The sequence below is a fragment of the Gigantopelta aegis genome, chromosome 10 (genome assembly GCF_016097555.1).
Source record: "Gigantopelta aegis isolate Gae_Host chromosome 10, Gae_host_genome, whole genome shotgun sequence".
In the NCBI taxonomy this organism is placed as follows: domain Eukaryota; kingdom Metazoa; phylum Mollusca; class Gastropoda; order Neomphalida; family Peltospiridae; genus Gigantopelta; species Gigantopelta aegis.
The window spans coordinates 60,629,265-60,645,283 of NC_054708.1; the positions used below are offsets into that span (position 1 = coordinate 60,629,265).

Here is a 16,019-nt window from a genome sequence, read left to right on the forward strand (position 1 = left end):
ATCATATATTAACAGGTTAGACAACTTATATTTTTCCGTGCTATTGCCAGATTTAACACACCATTTTGCTTCCATAAGGCTACTCAAAGCAGAGAAAACACCGAGAACCGGGCGTGGGTTTTAACCACCAACAGAACAAACCGATGGTTAGTTTGTTTTATGAAATTCTTGTCGTGAATTGTGTTCCTTTGAATTGAAAAACAGAACAACTACTGAGAATATTCGTCTGAATAAAATAGCTGCATTTCGTGTAGCCATGGGTATTATACTGAGGGTGGCCACACATCGGGTCGGGGGCGGGGGTGATTGGAAGTTGGGGTCGGTGGTGGGTGGCAGTCTTTTCTACAGTCGGGGCAAACGAAGTGTGAAGGGGTTGTAAATCTCTGTTCGTTGCATCGGGGCTATACTCTTTTCATCATACAAATGTAATTTTGTATTTTTTATTTCTACTCTATAAATAAAGGGTAAAAACACTTAGCGGCTGTGCCCATCCATTCACCCCCCCACCCCCCCCCACCCCCCCCCCCACCCCACCCACACAACCCACACCCAAACCCCCCCCACCCCCCCCAACCCCCCCCCCCCCCCCCCCCCCCCCAACCCCTCCCCCCCCCCCCCCCCCACCCCCCCCCCCCCCCCCCCCCACCCCCAACACCTACAGGCGGGACTCTCCCCAACTAGCGATCCCCACTCCAGATATTGTTCCTACGAGACCTGGTTCATTTATTTTAAAAGAACTGTCCTTCTCAACTTTAAACAATAGAATGGCTACATAGCGTCCATATTTTGGTGGGGTGTAATCAGCTGTGAAGCCGATGACAAACTATATATATTTGGTAACAGAAACATTTTTGGCATCTTGTATATTCTAACAAGAATTATTTTTAAAAAAGTTTGGTTTCTATGCAACATTGTTAAAAATATATATACTTACCGTTGAAATTTGGTCTTTTGTATTGTATTTTATTCTCCTCCAAAGCTATATACACTTTTTTTTTTACATCAATTATACAAATTTTAATGTTAATATTTAATGTGTATTTTTGTGCTGAGGTTTCGATTTGAATTTATTTATTCAGAGCTTGATCAAAACTTTTAAATATCATAACACGTTTTAAATGAATTTGAGTATTACTGTTCAAACTTTAACATAGATTCTCCCAATTATAATTATTAGGACATGTTTGGTAAACATCCATTTTGCTTTTGCGGTAACATTAATATCTTAAATTTAATAGGTGCACGAAACAAATCGTGACTAGCAACACATTGATTCGGAGGCCTAGAGATAATCTGGTGAGTAATGTTTATGCTATTTAACCTCAAATTATATAAATGTCAATTAAAATGTGATATTATTTTACAATAGCCAATCCTCGAAATATATATAATGTTAGGTAATCTAGTTTTATTTGTGTTATATTCTTGAAACCGTACGGTGGAATGTGATAATGCAACATATTCATCGCGCGTTTCTAACTGGTTACTGGTTACGTACCACTACTTCCACAAATGCACGCGGTTTGATCATTCTGTCTGCATCTTGAACCGGCTGGTCAGTTGCCGGCGATGGTCTAACGACGTTGTAGGGATTTTGTTATTTGGGAAGTATCTTTTATGCTATAAAATTGTCATACGACGATTTAGTCGCTGCTAAAATATGAATATGTCGAGTAAGTGGCCATATAGAATTAAAATAATTAATTTTTCATGTGTTATTTAAAAAAATAAAATAAATGTCAATAATACTTTAGTGAATATTTTATCCATGTACTTGCAACGATCATGCCATATAATATCTTGAATGACGTAACATTGACCAGTCTGAAGTTATGCATATAACATGCATGAAGTAATGATACCAAATCTCTTTTCAGGTTTCACTGAAACACTTCACTTGTAGAATCTGAACGTGTCCAAAATACGTTTCCACAAATTGACTACTCGTGTGAATCACAGCCAATTGTTTGTCCTACAAGACTGTCGTTATTATGCACAACGTCTCATCTTTTTATTAATTTTTGCATAAAGCACCGAGTTCTAACACGACTTTTGTCATTGCATTTGACACACAGCTTCCGTATGTTAGACACTGTTTACGATGAGTCCCACAACATTTATACTCAAATCTCATTATGAAGAATTAGAATTAGTCACTTACAATTTTTTTCCCGTTAGTGTATACAGAGTTATCTCCCTTGAATTACTTCTGCGTTCGACTACTTTGTGCAGCGCTGAACTATAGTAGAGTCGGAAATAGAATAAAAATGATTACCGTCGACTATTTCTTACATATTAAACAGACAAGTAAATATTATGTAAATATCTATTTAATGATAGTCTACCTAATTTAGCATTTACTTGTTTGGGCTCTCATTGATGTACAAGGTGGTGTTTACTCTTGAAATTAAAAGAAATATGTCTGTAAACAGGTGATTTGTCCACTTTATTAGAACAGACTATAACAAATGTTGGTCAACATGTGTCAATTTCATTGCGGTTACAATATGTGAGGGACCGTTTCTGATGACAGTTTACCCCTATTCCTCTCCAAAACTAAATATTTGTAGACATCTATAAGTAACTTTTGAGCAAAACTGTCAAGAACCATTTTGAGTTTGTGATCTATTATACCGGTATTAAAGGTGCTATCTCAGTTGCATAATGACAGCTATTGCAAATTTTTGCTTTAACATTTAAAAACTACACCTTTAACTATATGCCCTTAAATAATTATAGGAAATAATTGTATCTACTAGTAGAAAATACATTTGTATTGGAGAATCTTTATCACAAACAGATGTTCAATAAATATGTTGCTCATAATTAATAATTTATGCTGCAATTCAAAATACTCAGTTAACTTGCAGTTTTTAATTAAACGTTTATTTAAGGGTAAATGAAATTGACACATATCCATCAAAATGTGTTATAGTCTGTTCCAATAAAGGTCACAAATCTATTTACTGACATTTTAATTTTTATTTCAAGAGTAAACACCACCTTGTACATCAATGAGAGCCAAAACAACTAAAGTAGGTAGAGTATCATTAAATAGGTATTTGCAAAATATTTACTTGCCAGTTTAATATGAAAGAAATAATTGACGAAAATCATTTTTATTCTATTTCCGACACTACTTTTAGTCTCTGAAAACCTTTCTAACTGGTGGACCATCTAATTCTGTCTATATTAGGTCCATATACTCGCTTCTTAATTCTCGAATAACTTGGGATCTCCTAGTTAACTCATCTGAACTCCCACAAAGTGTGTTTGAAACAGTGTCAATGAGTAATCTTTTACAAAATGGTCTGCAGATGAAACCATAACCGTTACTTCTCAGACGCACGTGCGTTTTAAAAATATGAAAAATGCATATTGTGTTAGAAACACCAGGATGACCAGAAACACTTCGGTTGTACGGAAATGGATAATCTAAACAATAAAATATAAGTAATGTTTGATTTCAGTAATCACGAACGGCTCTTGTAGTGAACTATATATATGCCTTAGCGTTTAAAAAACTAGGGTCTATCCCTTTAATAAGTAACAGTGAATTATAGCAACAATTCGCGAAATTTGTGCTGTCATTTCTTGTGAACTCGATTTTAAAAACATATCCCGCAGCTGTCATAGCCATTGTCATAGCCCCTGGCCCCATTACACCTCTTGTGTACTAGACGGGAGGCAAAATTGAAAATTTTAAGCTAGGGGGGACGGAATGTTAACTTTTGTCACCCATGTTATTCAACAAGTTTGGACCACTGGGAACACATATAAACCGGATGACACTCAAATTTACCGCTTGGGAGCTAATTATAGAGAAATCAAAATGGCCGCCATATTTAAAGCTGATAATTTCATAAATCAGCAATATCTTCCATTTTAATCAAGAAATTTTTCTGAAATTTGGCACAGGTGATCCAGTTGTATGGATTGAACTCCAGCAGAAATAACAATATTGTATCATTAATTTTCAGAAATTGCCTAAAATGAATCGGGTCACAGTAATATTGAATCATTATTATATATTGCAAGTAAATCAGAAATAGCATATTTGCAGAGTAATATTCAAGAACAGTAAAATGGATGCCATTCCACATTCTGCAAGGAAGAGAAGTCCAGATAAAAGCACTGATTGGACTCTATCTTTTCTGTGCCAGGAGAGAGATGAGAGAAAACCAATATGATGTAATGATGTTGTGAATTGGGATAAACTTGAAAGGATCGAGCATGTTGACCTCACTGAAATTGCAAGGACAACTGATATTCTTAATCATAAGGATTGTTACACAGCATTCACGAGTACGATGCATATCAATCGACTTAAGGCGAAGTTTGAGAAACTATCCGAGACTTCTGAAAGTCCTTCCACTAGTGCACAGCAACAACCAACCTTGCGAAGCACTGGACATTCGATGCTCATTGCAAAATATTGCATTTTCTGCCAAGAGGAATCCTCAAAGAAGACATATTTATTTGCTAGGCTTGCTGTCTCTGATGCTGTACTAGAGGCATCGCAATCAGACTATGATATGCGTTACCGGCTGGCTGGAATAAGTGATCTCGTAGCTGCTGATTGCAGGTATCACCTGGTGTGTACAAAGATCACAAAAGCCGATTCAAGGAAAAATTGCACAAACCTCTACCTGGGCAGATTGATTTTGTTCCACAACTAGACTCGAACCATCCCCAGCTACTTTTCCCTGTCAGAGCAGCGAAGATTATGGTGCAGAAACTGAAGAAGAGAACGGACGAATTGGAAGGTGCCCTTTTAATCCAGAATGTGTCAAAAAGTCAGTTGTCAGATACAGGTACTGACGAACTGCTCGCTTTGCATCACACTGCACTTCGCATAATGGGGACATCAAAATATGCCCCGGCCTCACAAATTGTGCTTCAATCACAAAGGGAAATGTAGCAAAGGTAGTGCCTCAGAGTCTATATACACTAATATGTCTACTCCTCAATGGTGAGTTGGATGAAATTGAAGAAAATGAAAACACCAAGCGGATGCACTTAGCATCTCACAAGATATAATATATGCAGTATCTAAACGTAAGAAGCTGACTCCGAGACACATTGGTATTGGAATGGCTCTTCATCAAGCAACACGATCAAAGTCGTTAGTTGACTTAATGCATCATGCTGGACATTGTATAAGCTATGATCAGGTGAGACGCTTGGATACAACTCTGGCACAGAGAAATGTGGACCGCTATCCTGAAAATGACAATGTGCCGGTTCCATCAAACCTCGCTGCCAATCAGTTTTTCCAGTTTGCTGCCGACAATATCGACCTCACAGAGGAGTCTCTTGATGGCATAGGCACCTTTCATGCCACTCAGATGGTCACATTTCAAAGAGGAAAAGTGCGACATCAGCATGAAATGGAATTATCGTTAGGCAAGGCCAAATCATTCAAGATTCCTGAAGAATTTCACCAGCTAGAACATCCTCCACAGCTTCCTCTTCACGTACAGCCTCGATTCTCTGAAAACATCAATGAGCTGTGGTATGTACCTGACCAAGACATAGCTGATGCAGCTAGTATCAAGGATGTTTCTTGGATTATAGCTCGCATCAGTGATACTGAAGGCAATGCAGTGCCTGTCTGGACTGGCTTCAACCAGTTAACCGTACAAGACGATCATTCACAAATTTGTAGTACTGGAAATTTACCTCTGATCAATGCTCCAGCACATGAAAGTGACACATTGTGGACTGTCATGATGCGATGTATGAAGATTTCCGCAATCATGAATCCAGGACAATCAACTGTTATAACGTTTGATCAGCAGTTGTACTGCAAAGCTAAGGAGCTACAGTGGGTGAATGTGAACTTGTGTCAAACTATTTTCATACGTCTTGGAGGTTTAAATATAACAAAGAATTTCATGCAAGCTATAGGACAACATTTCACTGATTCGGGTCTACCAGAAGTGTGGATTGAGAGCACTGTCTTTGGTGAAAACACATCTCTGAACAACATGCAAGACAAGTCGTACAAGCAAATATTGGCTGTCGTACATGAAAATGGTGTCAATCTTGCTCCAGTTCATACGAGCAGAGCGTACAGGCTCTTGGAAACTGCACATATCAGCATTCACTGCTATGCTACCATGGTTTGCCTTGTATGACCATACCAATTATACACGCTGGGGCGCTGTCTACCTTGCAGATTGCAAACAGCTGATGGCAACTCATCCTGATGTACACAGAGAGTTCCTTGATGAAAACTTTGTTGTGAAATCATCACTTAATGCGTTCAATCAGTTATCCACTGATCAGGCATTGGAACATGTGAACAAGGTAGGAAAAGTAGCGGGAGGATTGGTTGGAATTACCAGATCAGATAGTGCCATAGAGCGTAGCCGTCTCGTTGATGAGACATGTGCCATGTTTGATGTCAGAACAGAAGATGATGAATATTCACCAATTATGAAGGAAGCTGGTGCATCCAGAATGCGACGTGACAAACAAGATGTCGAGAAAATTATCTTTCAATTAAACAGTTTTGGTGTATTTACACATGAAGACAATGATGTGGTCTGTCTAGCAACATGCGATGTCGCACCTTCTCACATTACCGGAGCACTGATGACTGCACATTCACGAGGTAAAACCCATCTGACAACATTTGTACAGACATGTCTCTGTACACAGACAACTGGATTCCATGACAAATTAAAACAACTGAGGAGTCCAACACTGAAGACAATGTATCAAGTCCAACATAAAACAGCAGACGCTCAGAAAAGCACTTTTCAGGGCAACTTAGTCGGGAAATCTGGTTTCGTACTGGAACAGCCAAGCAACGACGTTTTGTGCCAGTTCATGAAATTGAACTGGGGCATAATCTTCGCCAGAATTTGTCAGCATATCATGCAATAACTGGTTGTGACACAGTCAGTCAGTTATGTGGCCTTGGTAAAAAAATCTACGTGGAAAACATTCAAAGAGCATACCAATTTGTTGGATAATCTTGGTAATGGAACACTAACAAATGTGACAGTAGAAATGGTAGAGGAGTTTGTCTGCCGTCTGTACACAACAGTAGAAGGATATAAAAACATAAATGATGTCCGGTACAAACTATTCCAGGAAGGTACCAAGGATCCCGAAAAGTTGCCTCCAACTCGACCATCATTACTACAGCATATTAAACGTGCCCATTATCAGAGTTTGGTGTGGTATTCTTCCACAATACCGCAACCAAGTCTTGGTACACCAGCCGGAAATGGCTGGGTTATGGATGGTGCAACTGGAAATGTGCAACCAAATCTCATTGTGAATGATCCATTGCCGTGCAATTACCTTGCAATTACTAACTGTAATTGCAAGAGCTGTGCCACTTCCAGGTGCAGCTGCCGATCCAAGAGATTACGATGTACTGGAGCATGTGGATGCAATGATGCCAGCCTATGTCGCAATCCGTTTAACACTAACTATGATGATGAAAACACTGATTAAGAACAATCACATCACTGCTTCATAATATGCTATTGATCAATCATTAACATTTTATCATCTTGAAGTGTTGTCAGATTCATGAACGGATTTCATGTAAATTCGCTAAATTCCGATAGTTTATTTTTTGTTGACTTTAAAATGATCAATATTTGATTATGCTGGTAGTTATCATGTTCCTCATATACAAAATGAGTCATACACAAAATTTTACGTTCCTAACTGAAATAATTTTGGAGATATACAAATAATTGTGAAATTCGCCTTCGAAGCCAAGTCCGCCATCTTGAAATAGCCATAACGAGGTCATAAATTACAAATTTAGGTGTCATCCGGCTGAAATGTATGCAGTAGGGGCCAAAGTTAATAGTCAGCATGGGTGACAAAAGTTAACATTCCGTCCTCCCAAAAGTGATTTCTAGAGCCCTTTTGAGATTCTGCCTCTAGTCTATACTCACCACCACCGTTTATATTTGCCTGTTTTTCCACAACACAACTCATAGTCAGTGTGGGTAGTCCCTTTCCCCAATGTGTGTGGCACCCAGTATAAAATTCTGGCTTCACTATGGTAACAGTATGCATATTTTGCCCGCAATTTATATATTGCTGGTTATAAATTAGTGTTTCTTTCTTTTCCTACTCTCCGATATGGTAGAACTCGTTTTTAATGAGAATGACCTGTGTTGTGATAGTTTAGATAACATAAACGGCCTCTATAACATACTAGTATATATACTCAAGCTATGGTTTACTATATTGACAAAACACAAACGTCTGTACTTCACGTGCATCATGACGTCCTGGTTGGCTGCTGGACTCGGAGTCCACTGGGTGCGATCGATCCTGTGATTCATTGCAACTCGAAAACTCCTTACAATCATTGCTGAATGCAACCATTAATTTTAACTTTCTCATTCATAGCATATTTGAAACCAAATCTGAAATTCTAGCCGTCAGACTTCAACTACTGGCTTGAGTAGCAACGACTATTTGTGTAACGACTGGCTTGAATAGCAACGACTATTTGTGTAACGACTGGCTTGAATAGCAACGACTATTTGTGTAACGACTGGCTTGAATAGCAACGACCATTTGTGTAACGACTGGCTTGAATAGCAACGACTGTTTAACGACTGGCTTGAATAGCAACGACTATCTGTGTAACGACTGGCTTGAATAGCAACGACTATCTGTGTAACGACTGGCTTGAATAGCAACGACTATTTGTGTAACGACTGGCTTGAATAGCAACGACTATTTGTGTAACGACTGGCTTGAATAGCAACGACTATTTGTGTAACGACTGGCTTGAATAGCAACGACTATTTGTGTAACGACTGGCTTGAATAGCAACGACTATTTGTGTAACGACTGGCTTGAATAGCAACGACTGTTTAACGACTGGCTTGAATAGCAACGACTATCTGTGTAACGACTGGCTTGAATAGCAACGACTGTTTAACGACTGGCTTGAATAGCAACGACTATCTGTCTAACGACTGGCTTGAATAGCAACGACTATCTGTGTAACGACTGGCTTGAATAGCAACGACTATTTCTCTAACGACTGGCTTGAATAGCAACGACTGTTTAACGACTGGCTTGAATAGCAACGACTATCTGTTTAACGACTGGCTTGAATAGCAACCACTATCTGTGTAACGACTGGCTTGAATAGCAACGACTATCTGTGTAACGACTGGCTTGACTAACAACTACTATCTCTGTAACGACTGGCTTGACTAACAACTACTATCTCTGTAACGACTGGCTTGAATAGCAACGAATATCTGTGTAACTACTACTCGGCGTGTGTTTAGCTATCAGTACCGCTTATGGTAGTCGAAAGTGAGGAAACCTGCTGCCGCAGTTTGAAACAATTGATTTTTTTCAACATAATTTAAATTATGTACTTTTCCATAGGCAAGGCAGTACATACCACGGCATTTGATACACTAGCTGTGTGGCATTCACTAAACAAATACCTAAAACATGATTAGCGAAGTGTAATATATAGATGTTGTTTGAACAGTTTAAAGAGAAATATATACATCTTTTACTCATTGGACATTTATTAATAATTTCTAGCTTAACGAGTGCACCACGACTGGTATAACTATGGCCATGGTATGTGCTATCTTGTCTATGGGATTGTGCACATAAAAGATTCCTTGCTACTAATGGAAAGATGTGTTGGGTTTCCTTGCTAAGACTATATGTACAAGTCTCACTTCCATTCCCACGTGTGATGATGTATCGGTGATAACCAAGTCTTTGCTCTCAACCACAAACTTACGGTGATGTCGTTCTCTATTGGTGACACTCGGAAAATCACCGAAAACTTTTGTAACTGTAAAACCATTTCTGAAAGGCTGTTTCTCAAAGTTTGGACCAGTCGACACTTTCAAAGCAACACTGACCAACAGCTAAATCATAGTTCAGACATTTATGTGATTTTTGAATTGTTATTCGTTTTCTAATTTACTAGCCTATGGCGGAATATCCGTCGTTCTGTTTGTCACAGCGTTGTGGGCGGCCATTACGTTAGAAAGTACAACATTCCACTACTTTGCAATGGCCGCGATGTTTGATTGTTTTGTTTTTGTTTTTTTGTTTGTTTGTTTTTGTTTTTGTTTTTAATTCAGTGAGCATGTTCCACAGGATTAACTTCCGGTCTGTACACAGGCATACAGTTACTTTCAACATTCCAATTCGTGGAAACATTCTTGTATTCAGAGGTAAACGCTGAAATGCTGTTCATATGCCAGTGTTTTGGAGGACCAAAAATTGAATTTTTTAAAAATATGATTGAGTACATTCCATGCAGTTGTGGTTGTTTATGAAACAATTTCAAGACATACGACTGGCTGCTCCTAGGTAATAACCAGGTCACCAAAGTGTCGATTTGTAAAAAAAAAAATTAAATTTAATTCTAATCTATTCTAACTTAATCTTGGGGCGGAAATATGTATCACCAGACCAAATTTGGCATATTTTTATCCACAGACTTGAGAAATTACCCATATTGTTATAAGTGCGTTAAAGGTGTTTTTGGAGCAATAGCGCTAAAGTGTCGTTTTGTAATAAACTTTATTTTCCATATGTTGCTTATGAACATCTCAAAATCTCTGTCAATGCTCAACAGGACATGGAAAACAAATTCCCATTCCAACTTTTATCAGTTTTAACAAACAAACGGAATTATTTCAAATATATTTTTCTGCATAAAATATTAGTGGCTGTATATTAAACGTGTTTCTGATCGTTATAATAGTTGTATTAGGTTAAATTTCATTTTATTTCCTAAAAAACGTTTTTTTCGTACGTACGAAATTATTTGTAGACAAAATCCAGTTTGGGCTTCTTAAGAAGACCAGAAACACATTGAATATACAGACACTAATATTCTAAACAAGAAAATATATTTAAAATGTAAGTTTAATCGTAGAAATATTTTATTAGTCGGAAACATCTTACAATGCAGCAAACTCGGGAATGTCTCTATAAACCCAGGTTGGTCTAATACGCGAGAAAAAAGGTTTACCCGAGTGCATTTGTCCTGAATATGTACGTATTTCGTACTTACAACAAAATAATGAGTACTAATACACCGTATGATTAGCTTTATGGGTGTGTATGTAAAGATGTTGCCATTAAATATCTTGTTATGTTTAAACACTTAATTGTGCGAATATGCTCGACTATTAAAAAAAAAGATCGAAATATTTTTAAAGGTTTCTTTTGTTTAACGACACCACTAAAGCACATTGATTTATTAGTCATAGGCTATTGGATGTCAAACCATTTGGTAATTTTGACACATAGTCTTAGAGAGGAAACCCGCTATATTTTTCCATTAATAGCAAAGGATCTTTTATATCCACCATACCACAGGCAGGATAACACATACCACAGCCTTTGATATACCAGTCGTGGTGCACTGGCTGGAACGAGAAATAGCCCAATGGGCCCACCGACGGGGATCGATCCCAAACCGCCCATGCATCAAGCGAGCGCTTTACCACTGGACTACGTCCCGCCCCGAAGTATTTAAATGATATTGTGTATTTGATGCGCCTGTGAACATGTTCATTAATGAATGAAATTAGGTAATATAACTATATTGAATCGGGGGCGGAATTTAGCTCAGTCAGTTTAGTGCTCGCCTGAGGTACTTGCGTCGCAGGATCGAACCACCTCGGTAGACTGGATTTTTGTCACGTTTCAACCAGTGCATCACAACTAAATTGTGTTCCCCTTTGAATGATATATGTATTATATTTTAATATAAACTATATATACTATGAATTGTACGTGCACGGCTAATAAAGTATATATGGAAAGACCCCTTGCTGTTAATGGATCAATGTAGTGGGTTTCCTCTGATGACTACAAGTCAGAATCACCCAATGTTTGACATCCAATAACCGATGATTAATGAATCAATCTGCTCTAGTTGTGTCGTTAAACAAAAAGAACAAACACACTTTCCATTTCATAAGAACGTGTCAGAATTACCAAATGTTTGACATGCAATAACCGATGATTAATAAATCAATTATTGTGATCTAGTGGTGTCGTTAAGTAAAACAAATTTTAAACTATATCCAATCAAGCATTTCGCCGCGCATGACGCCATCCGCTTGATGTAGGATGAATACCTTGAAAATATAATCAGGGTACACTGAAAATTATAACACTGGATATATAGATGGGTATTACATTGCATCCCTTCCTTAGCCTAAAACCTGTTTTTGCTAGTACAATACATTGAGTAAATACCAGCGTGTCTCATAGTCCTAAATATAGCCACCATGTTAATGTATTTTTACATGATCAAGTATGACAGACCCGGAACATACGGGTTACAGAAGAGCAGTGGTGAATACTGTCGGCAACCCTGGGTGTTTTGAACTGGATCAGTGATGTGTAGTTTCTCTTATTTTATCAGACTGTAGGTTCTTCTGGTCGCTTGTCAATCCCCACACATCTAACCACTCATTAACATTTTTGAACAGTGTTCAACATTGGTAAACGCAGCTGTTTAAGAACTGAAAATGAATGTAGTTACATGTATATAAGACATAAACAGGCTTTGTAAATTCGGTCCGTTAAATTTAACAACGTGTGTGTTTGTGAACACCGGTGTATACGTACGTACACAGTGGACCACTGATCTACTTTATAGCCTTACAAAATACACAATATTGCATTACAAAATACACAATATTGCATTACAAAATACACAATATTGCATTGCAAAATACACATTTTATAAGTCCTTTGCATTTGCAGTGGGCGCTGTACCCCCTACACCAAATATACAACTATAAGATAATTTCTCTCAGATGAAAGGTAAATATTTGATTTAACGACGCATTCAACACATTTTATTGATGGTTATATGGCGTCAGACAATGGTTAAGGACCACACAGATACTGAGAGAGAAAACCCGCTGTCGCCACTTAATGTGCCACTTTTTTCGATTAGCAGCAAGGGATCTTTTATATGCACCATCCCACAGACAGGGTAGTACATACCACGGCCTTTGATATACCAGTCGTGGTGTACTGGCTGGGATCGATCCCAGACCGACCGCGCATGGAGCGGGCGCTTTACCACTGGGCTACGTTCCGCCCCTGGCTACAACATAGTGTTTCTCTCATAAAATTTCCATGGATTTAAACACTTTTATACCTTTTTGTTTAAACGAATGAATGAATGTTTAACGACACCCCAGCACGAAAAATACATCGGCTATTGGGTGTCAAACTATGGTAATGCAAACAAATAAAGTGATGACCAACATCAATATAAAAATTCAAGATTCAAACAAAAACACAGTGTAAAGAACTATGCAAAAATACAAATATCACAGATGGATACTGACTTTTACTCAAAATTTCAGTTAGTGCTGTATTGGCCATTCTCAAAGAGAATGTTACACCCCTGCACCACGGCGAGGTTACAGCACGCGCAGGGGAAATATTGTATAACTTCCCCGCCATCCTTGAACTCGTTAGACAATGACAAGCAATTACATTGTCATTTGCCAGAACAACTAACAATGTCCAACACCTTTTGCCTTTCTCGATATCAGTCTACCGAAACGTTAGTGACACGATATATATACAACATGTGTGCAGGCTGTCGCTTTCCGTTTAACGTCCATCTTTCTCGTATTTGTCCTCTCAAAATTAATTAACAGTTCTACGAGTTCTTATTGTATTATTCTGCTTACATCCAGTGTTCCTGCAAAGAAAACTGCTTAGTTGAATAGGCAATAGGGGGGTGTTGGTAAAACGCGGACCGGAACGGAACCATATACCTATTTCTCGTCGTTTTTTGTGCGCGTGTGTGTGTGTGCGCTTGTTTGTTTTGTTGTTGTTTTTTCGGGGGGGGGGGGGGGGGGTCTTGATATTTTTTTTCAAGTTATTTTTCGTGCTTATATCCTAGTAAAGTTCAAACACGCTGTCCTGGGCACACCTCAGCTTCACATTTCATTTCAAGTTATTTTTCGTGCTTATATCCTAGTAAGGTTCAATGATGAATAATAATTTTTTTTATTTTAATTCACTAACATAATATGTTTAAATAGACCCCAAAATATGTTTCTATGTTAAATGGGAGTGGAGATATATAAAGTAATTATATGAAAATGACGGCCATGTTGAATTTTAAGATGGCTGACATGATAGTGGCCAGAAAAAATGCTACCAATGGATTTCTAGTTCAAGTAGGTCATGGGAACATATGACTAACATTTTATTAACTTGAGCAAAAAAAATGCAACCTTCGAAAAATTAACATCCCTAGACTAATTCCATCACATTTCCATTACAAAATTTATCTTTTCTAGTTTGTTTGAGATGACCGCATTCCATCAAAATGCTAGATACCATCACAGCTCACCTATATAATAGAGCTCACAATGAGGTGGATGGTCATTCTTTTCAGGAGACAGCTAAATCACCATTGTGCAAGGTCGCCGATTGCTGATGAGTGTTTACAATTATTGAGTGCCATGTGTGATGAGATGTTTTCCAGTACAAATAGGAAACTTGCATTAGATTACCTTTTCCAAGCATACAAAGTCTGCTGCATGGGTAACATGCGGCCATGTGATGAATCTCTTCGGTGCTAACCAAAGGAGTTTATAATACTATGATGTGTCTAGTCATTTCAACAAGTGCCCCACGAGCGGTATATCAAGGTCTATGCTATATGGTGTTCTGTCGGTGGGAGAATGCGCATGGTGATCTCTCAACCACCACAACTGTCGTGCTTAATACATACTAAATGACTAATTTAACAGTGTACTGAGGTATTCTTAAAATAAAAACCAGAAAACGAACAAGTTTAGACAGCCAGGAACAAATACAAACTATAACCTATGAACGTTATGAGTAAGTTTTTTTTTTTTTTGTTTTTTTTTTTTTTATCATATCATTTATTATCCCCAGCCAAGTTTGACCATGTCAAGGTTGGGGAGCCTTGATTTCATAGCCTTACAATAGAGTTGCTATATAAGTGAAAATGCATAATATTATAGTAATTTAACATATAAATATATTTCTAGTGTTCCCATATGGTTGGGGATTGGCAAAGAAAGCCAAGATGCTATGATTCATATCTTGGAAAGAGTTGAGAAAAGTAGAAGGAAAGAAAGAAAATACAATAGAATAGAAAGAAATTAATTAATGAATAGATAGATAGATAAATAAATAAATAAATAAATAATGGGGGGGGGGGGGGGGGGGGGACTTAAAATCTATGCTACGAAAAGAGACTTATATTTCGAAACGAAAAAACCTGCAATTACAAACGAAAAGACCTGTAATTCGAAACAAGCTATTTATAAGAAGTTTCAGTTAAAAAGATTAAGCCACTGTGTCCATTGATTATTGAAAATTTCATGTTCACAATTTATGTATGAAATAAACCTTTCGATTTCAAATTTGTTTCGCAATGTATTTTTAACTCCATTTATATTTAATACTTTTTTCTGTACTTTCATACTATAAATATAATATTTAATATTGATAATTAACCAATTTACAAAGTTGCTGTGTACATTATTAACCATAACAAACATAACAATATCTCGGTTAAAACAAATGTCAATTCCAGTTTCAGTCTGTATCCAATGTTTTGTAGCTCCCCAAATGTGGTTAACCTTATTGCAGTCAAAAAATAGATGTGGTATCGTTTCTGGAGAATTTTGACAGAAGTCACAAGCATTTGAATCAACATAATGAATCATGTGTAAAAATGTATTTGTAGTTAAGATTCTATGCAGTATTCTGTATTGAAACCATGATAAGGTTGAATCTTTTACACATCGAAAAGGAATAATATAATACTTTTCCCATTGCCTGGTATCGTACATAAATCCTTCGTTCGCATATTTTAATTGTGCTTTGGGGGTTATAGTTTGTGAAGTTATCATATCATAAATATCTTTACAACCTTTTTTTGTCTTTTAATAAACATTTTAGTTTAAACGGAAAAACCGGATTTTTTAGAATTGTGAACGTGTCATCCTTTA

At 37.5% G+C, this 16,019-nt stretch overlaps 1 protein-coding gene across 1 annotated transcript in view; it reads left to right on the plus strand.

Moving 5' to 3' along the window:
* The window catches only part of LOC121383730 (SET and MYND domain-containing protein 5-like), a 15,640-nt gene extending 10,719 nt beyond the window's left edge, over positions 1–4,921 (plus strand). The window contains exons 8-10 of the mRNA XM_041513826.1: positions 51–146; positions 1,239–1,296; positions 4,586–4,921. Coding sequence (XP_041369760.1) covers positions 51–146; positions 1,239–1,296; positions 4,586–4,921 — 490 coding nt within the window. The remainder of the gene's footprint in view (positions 1–50; positions 147–1,238; positions 1,297–4,585) is intronic.
* Positions 4,922–16,019: the final 11,098 nt, after the last annotated feature.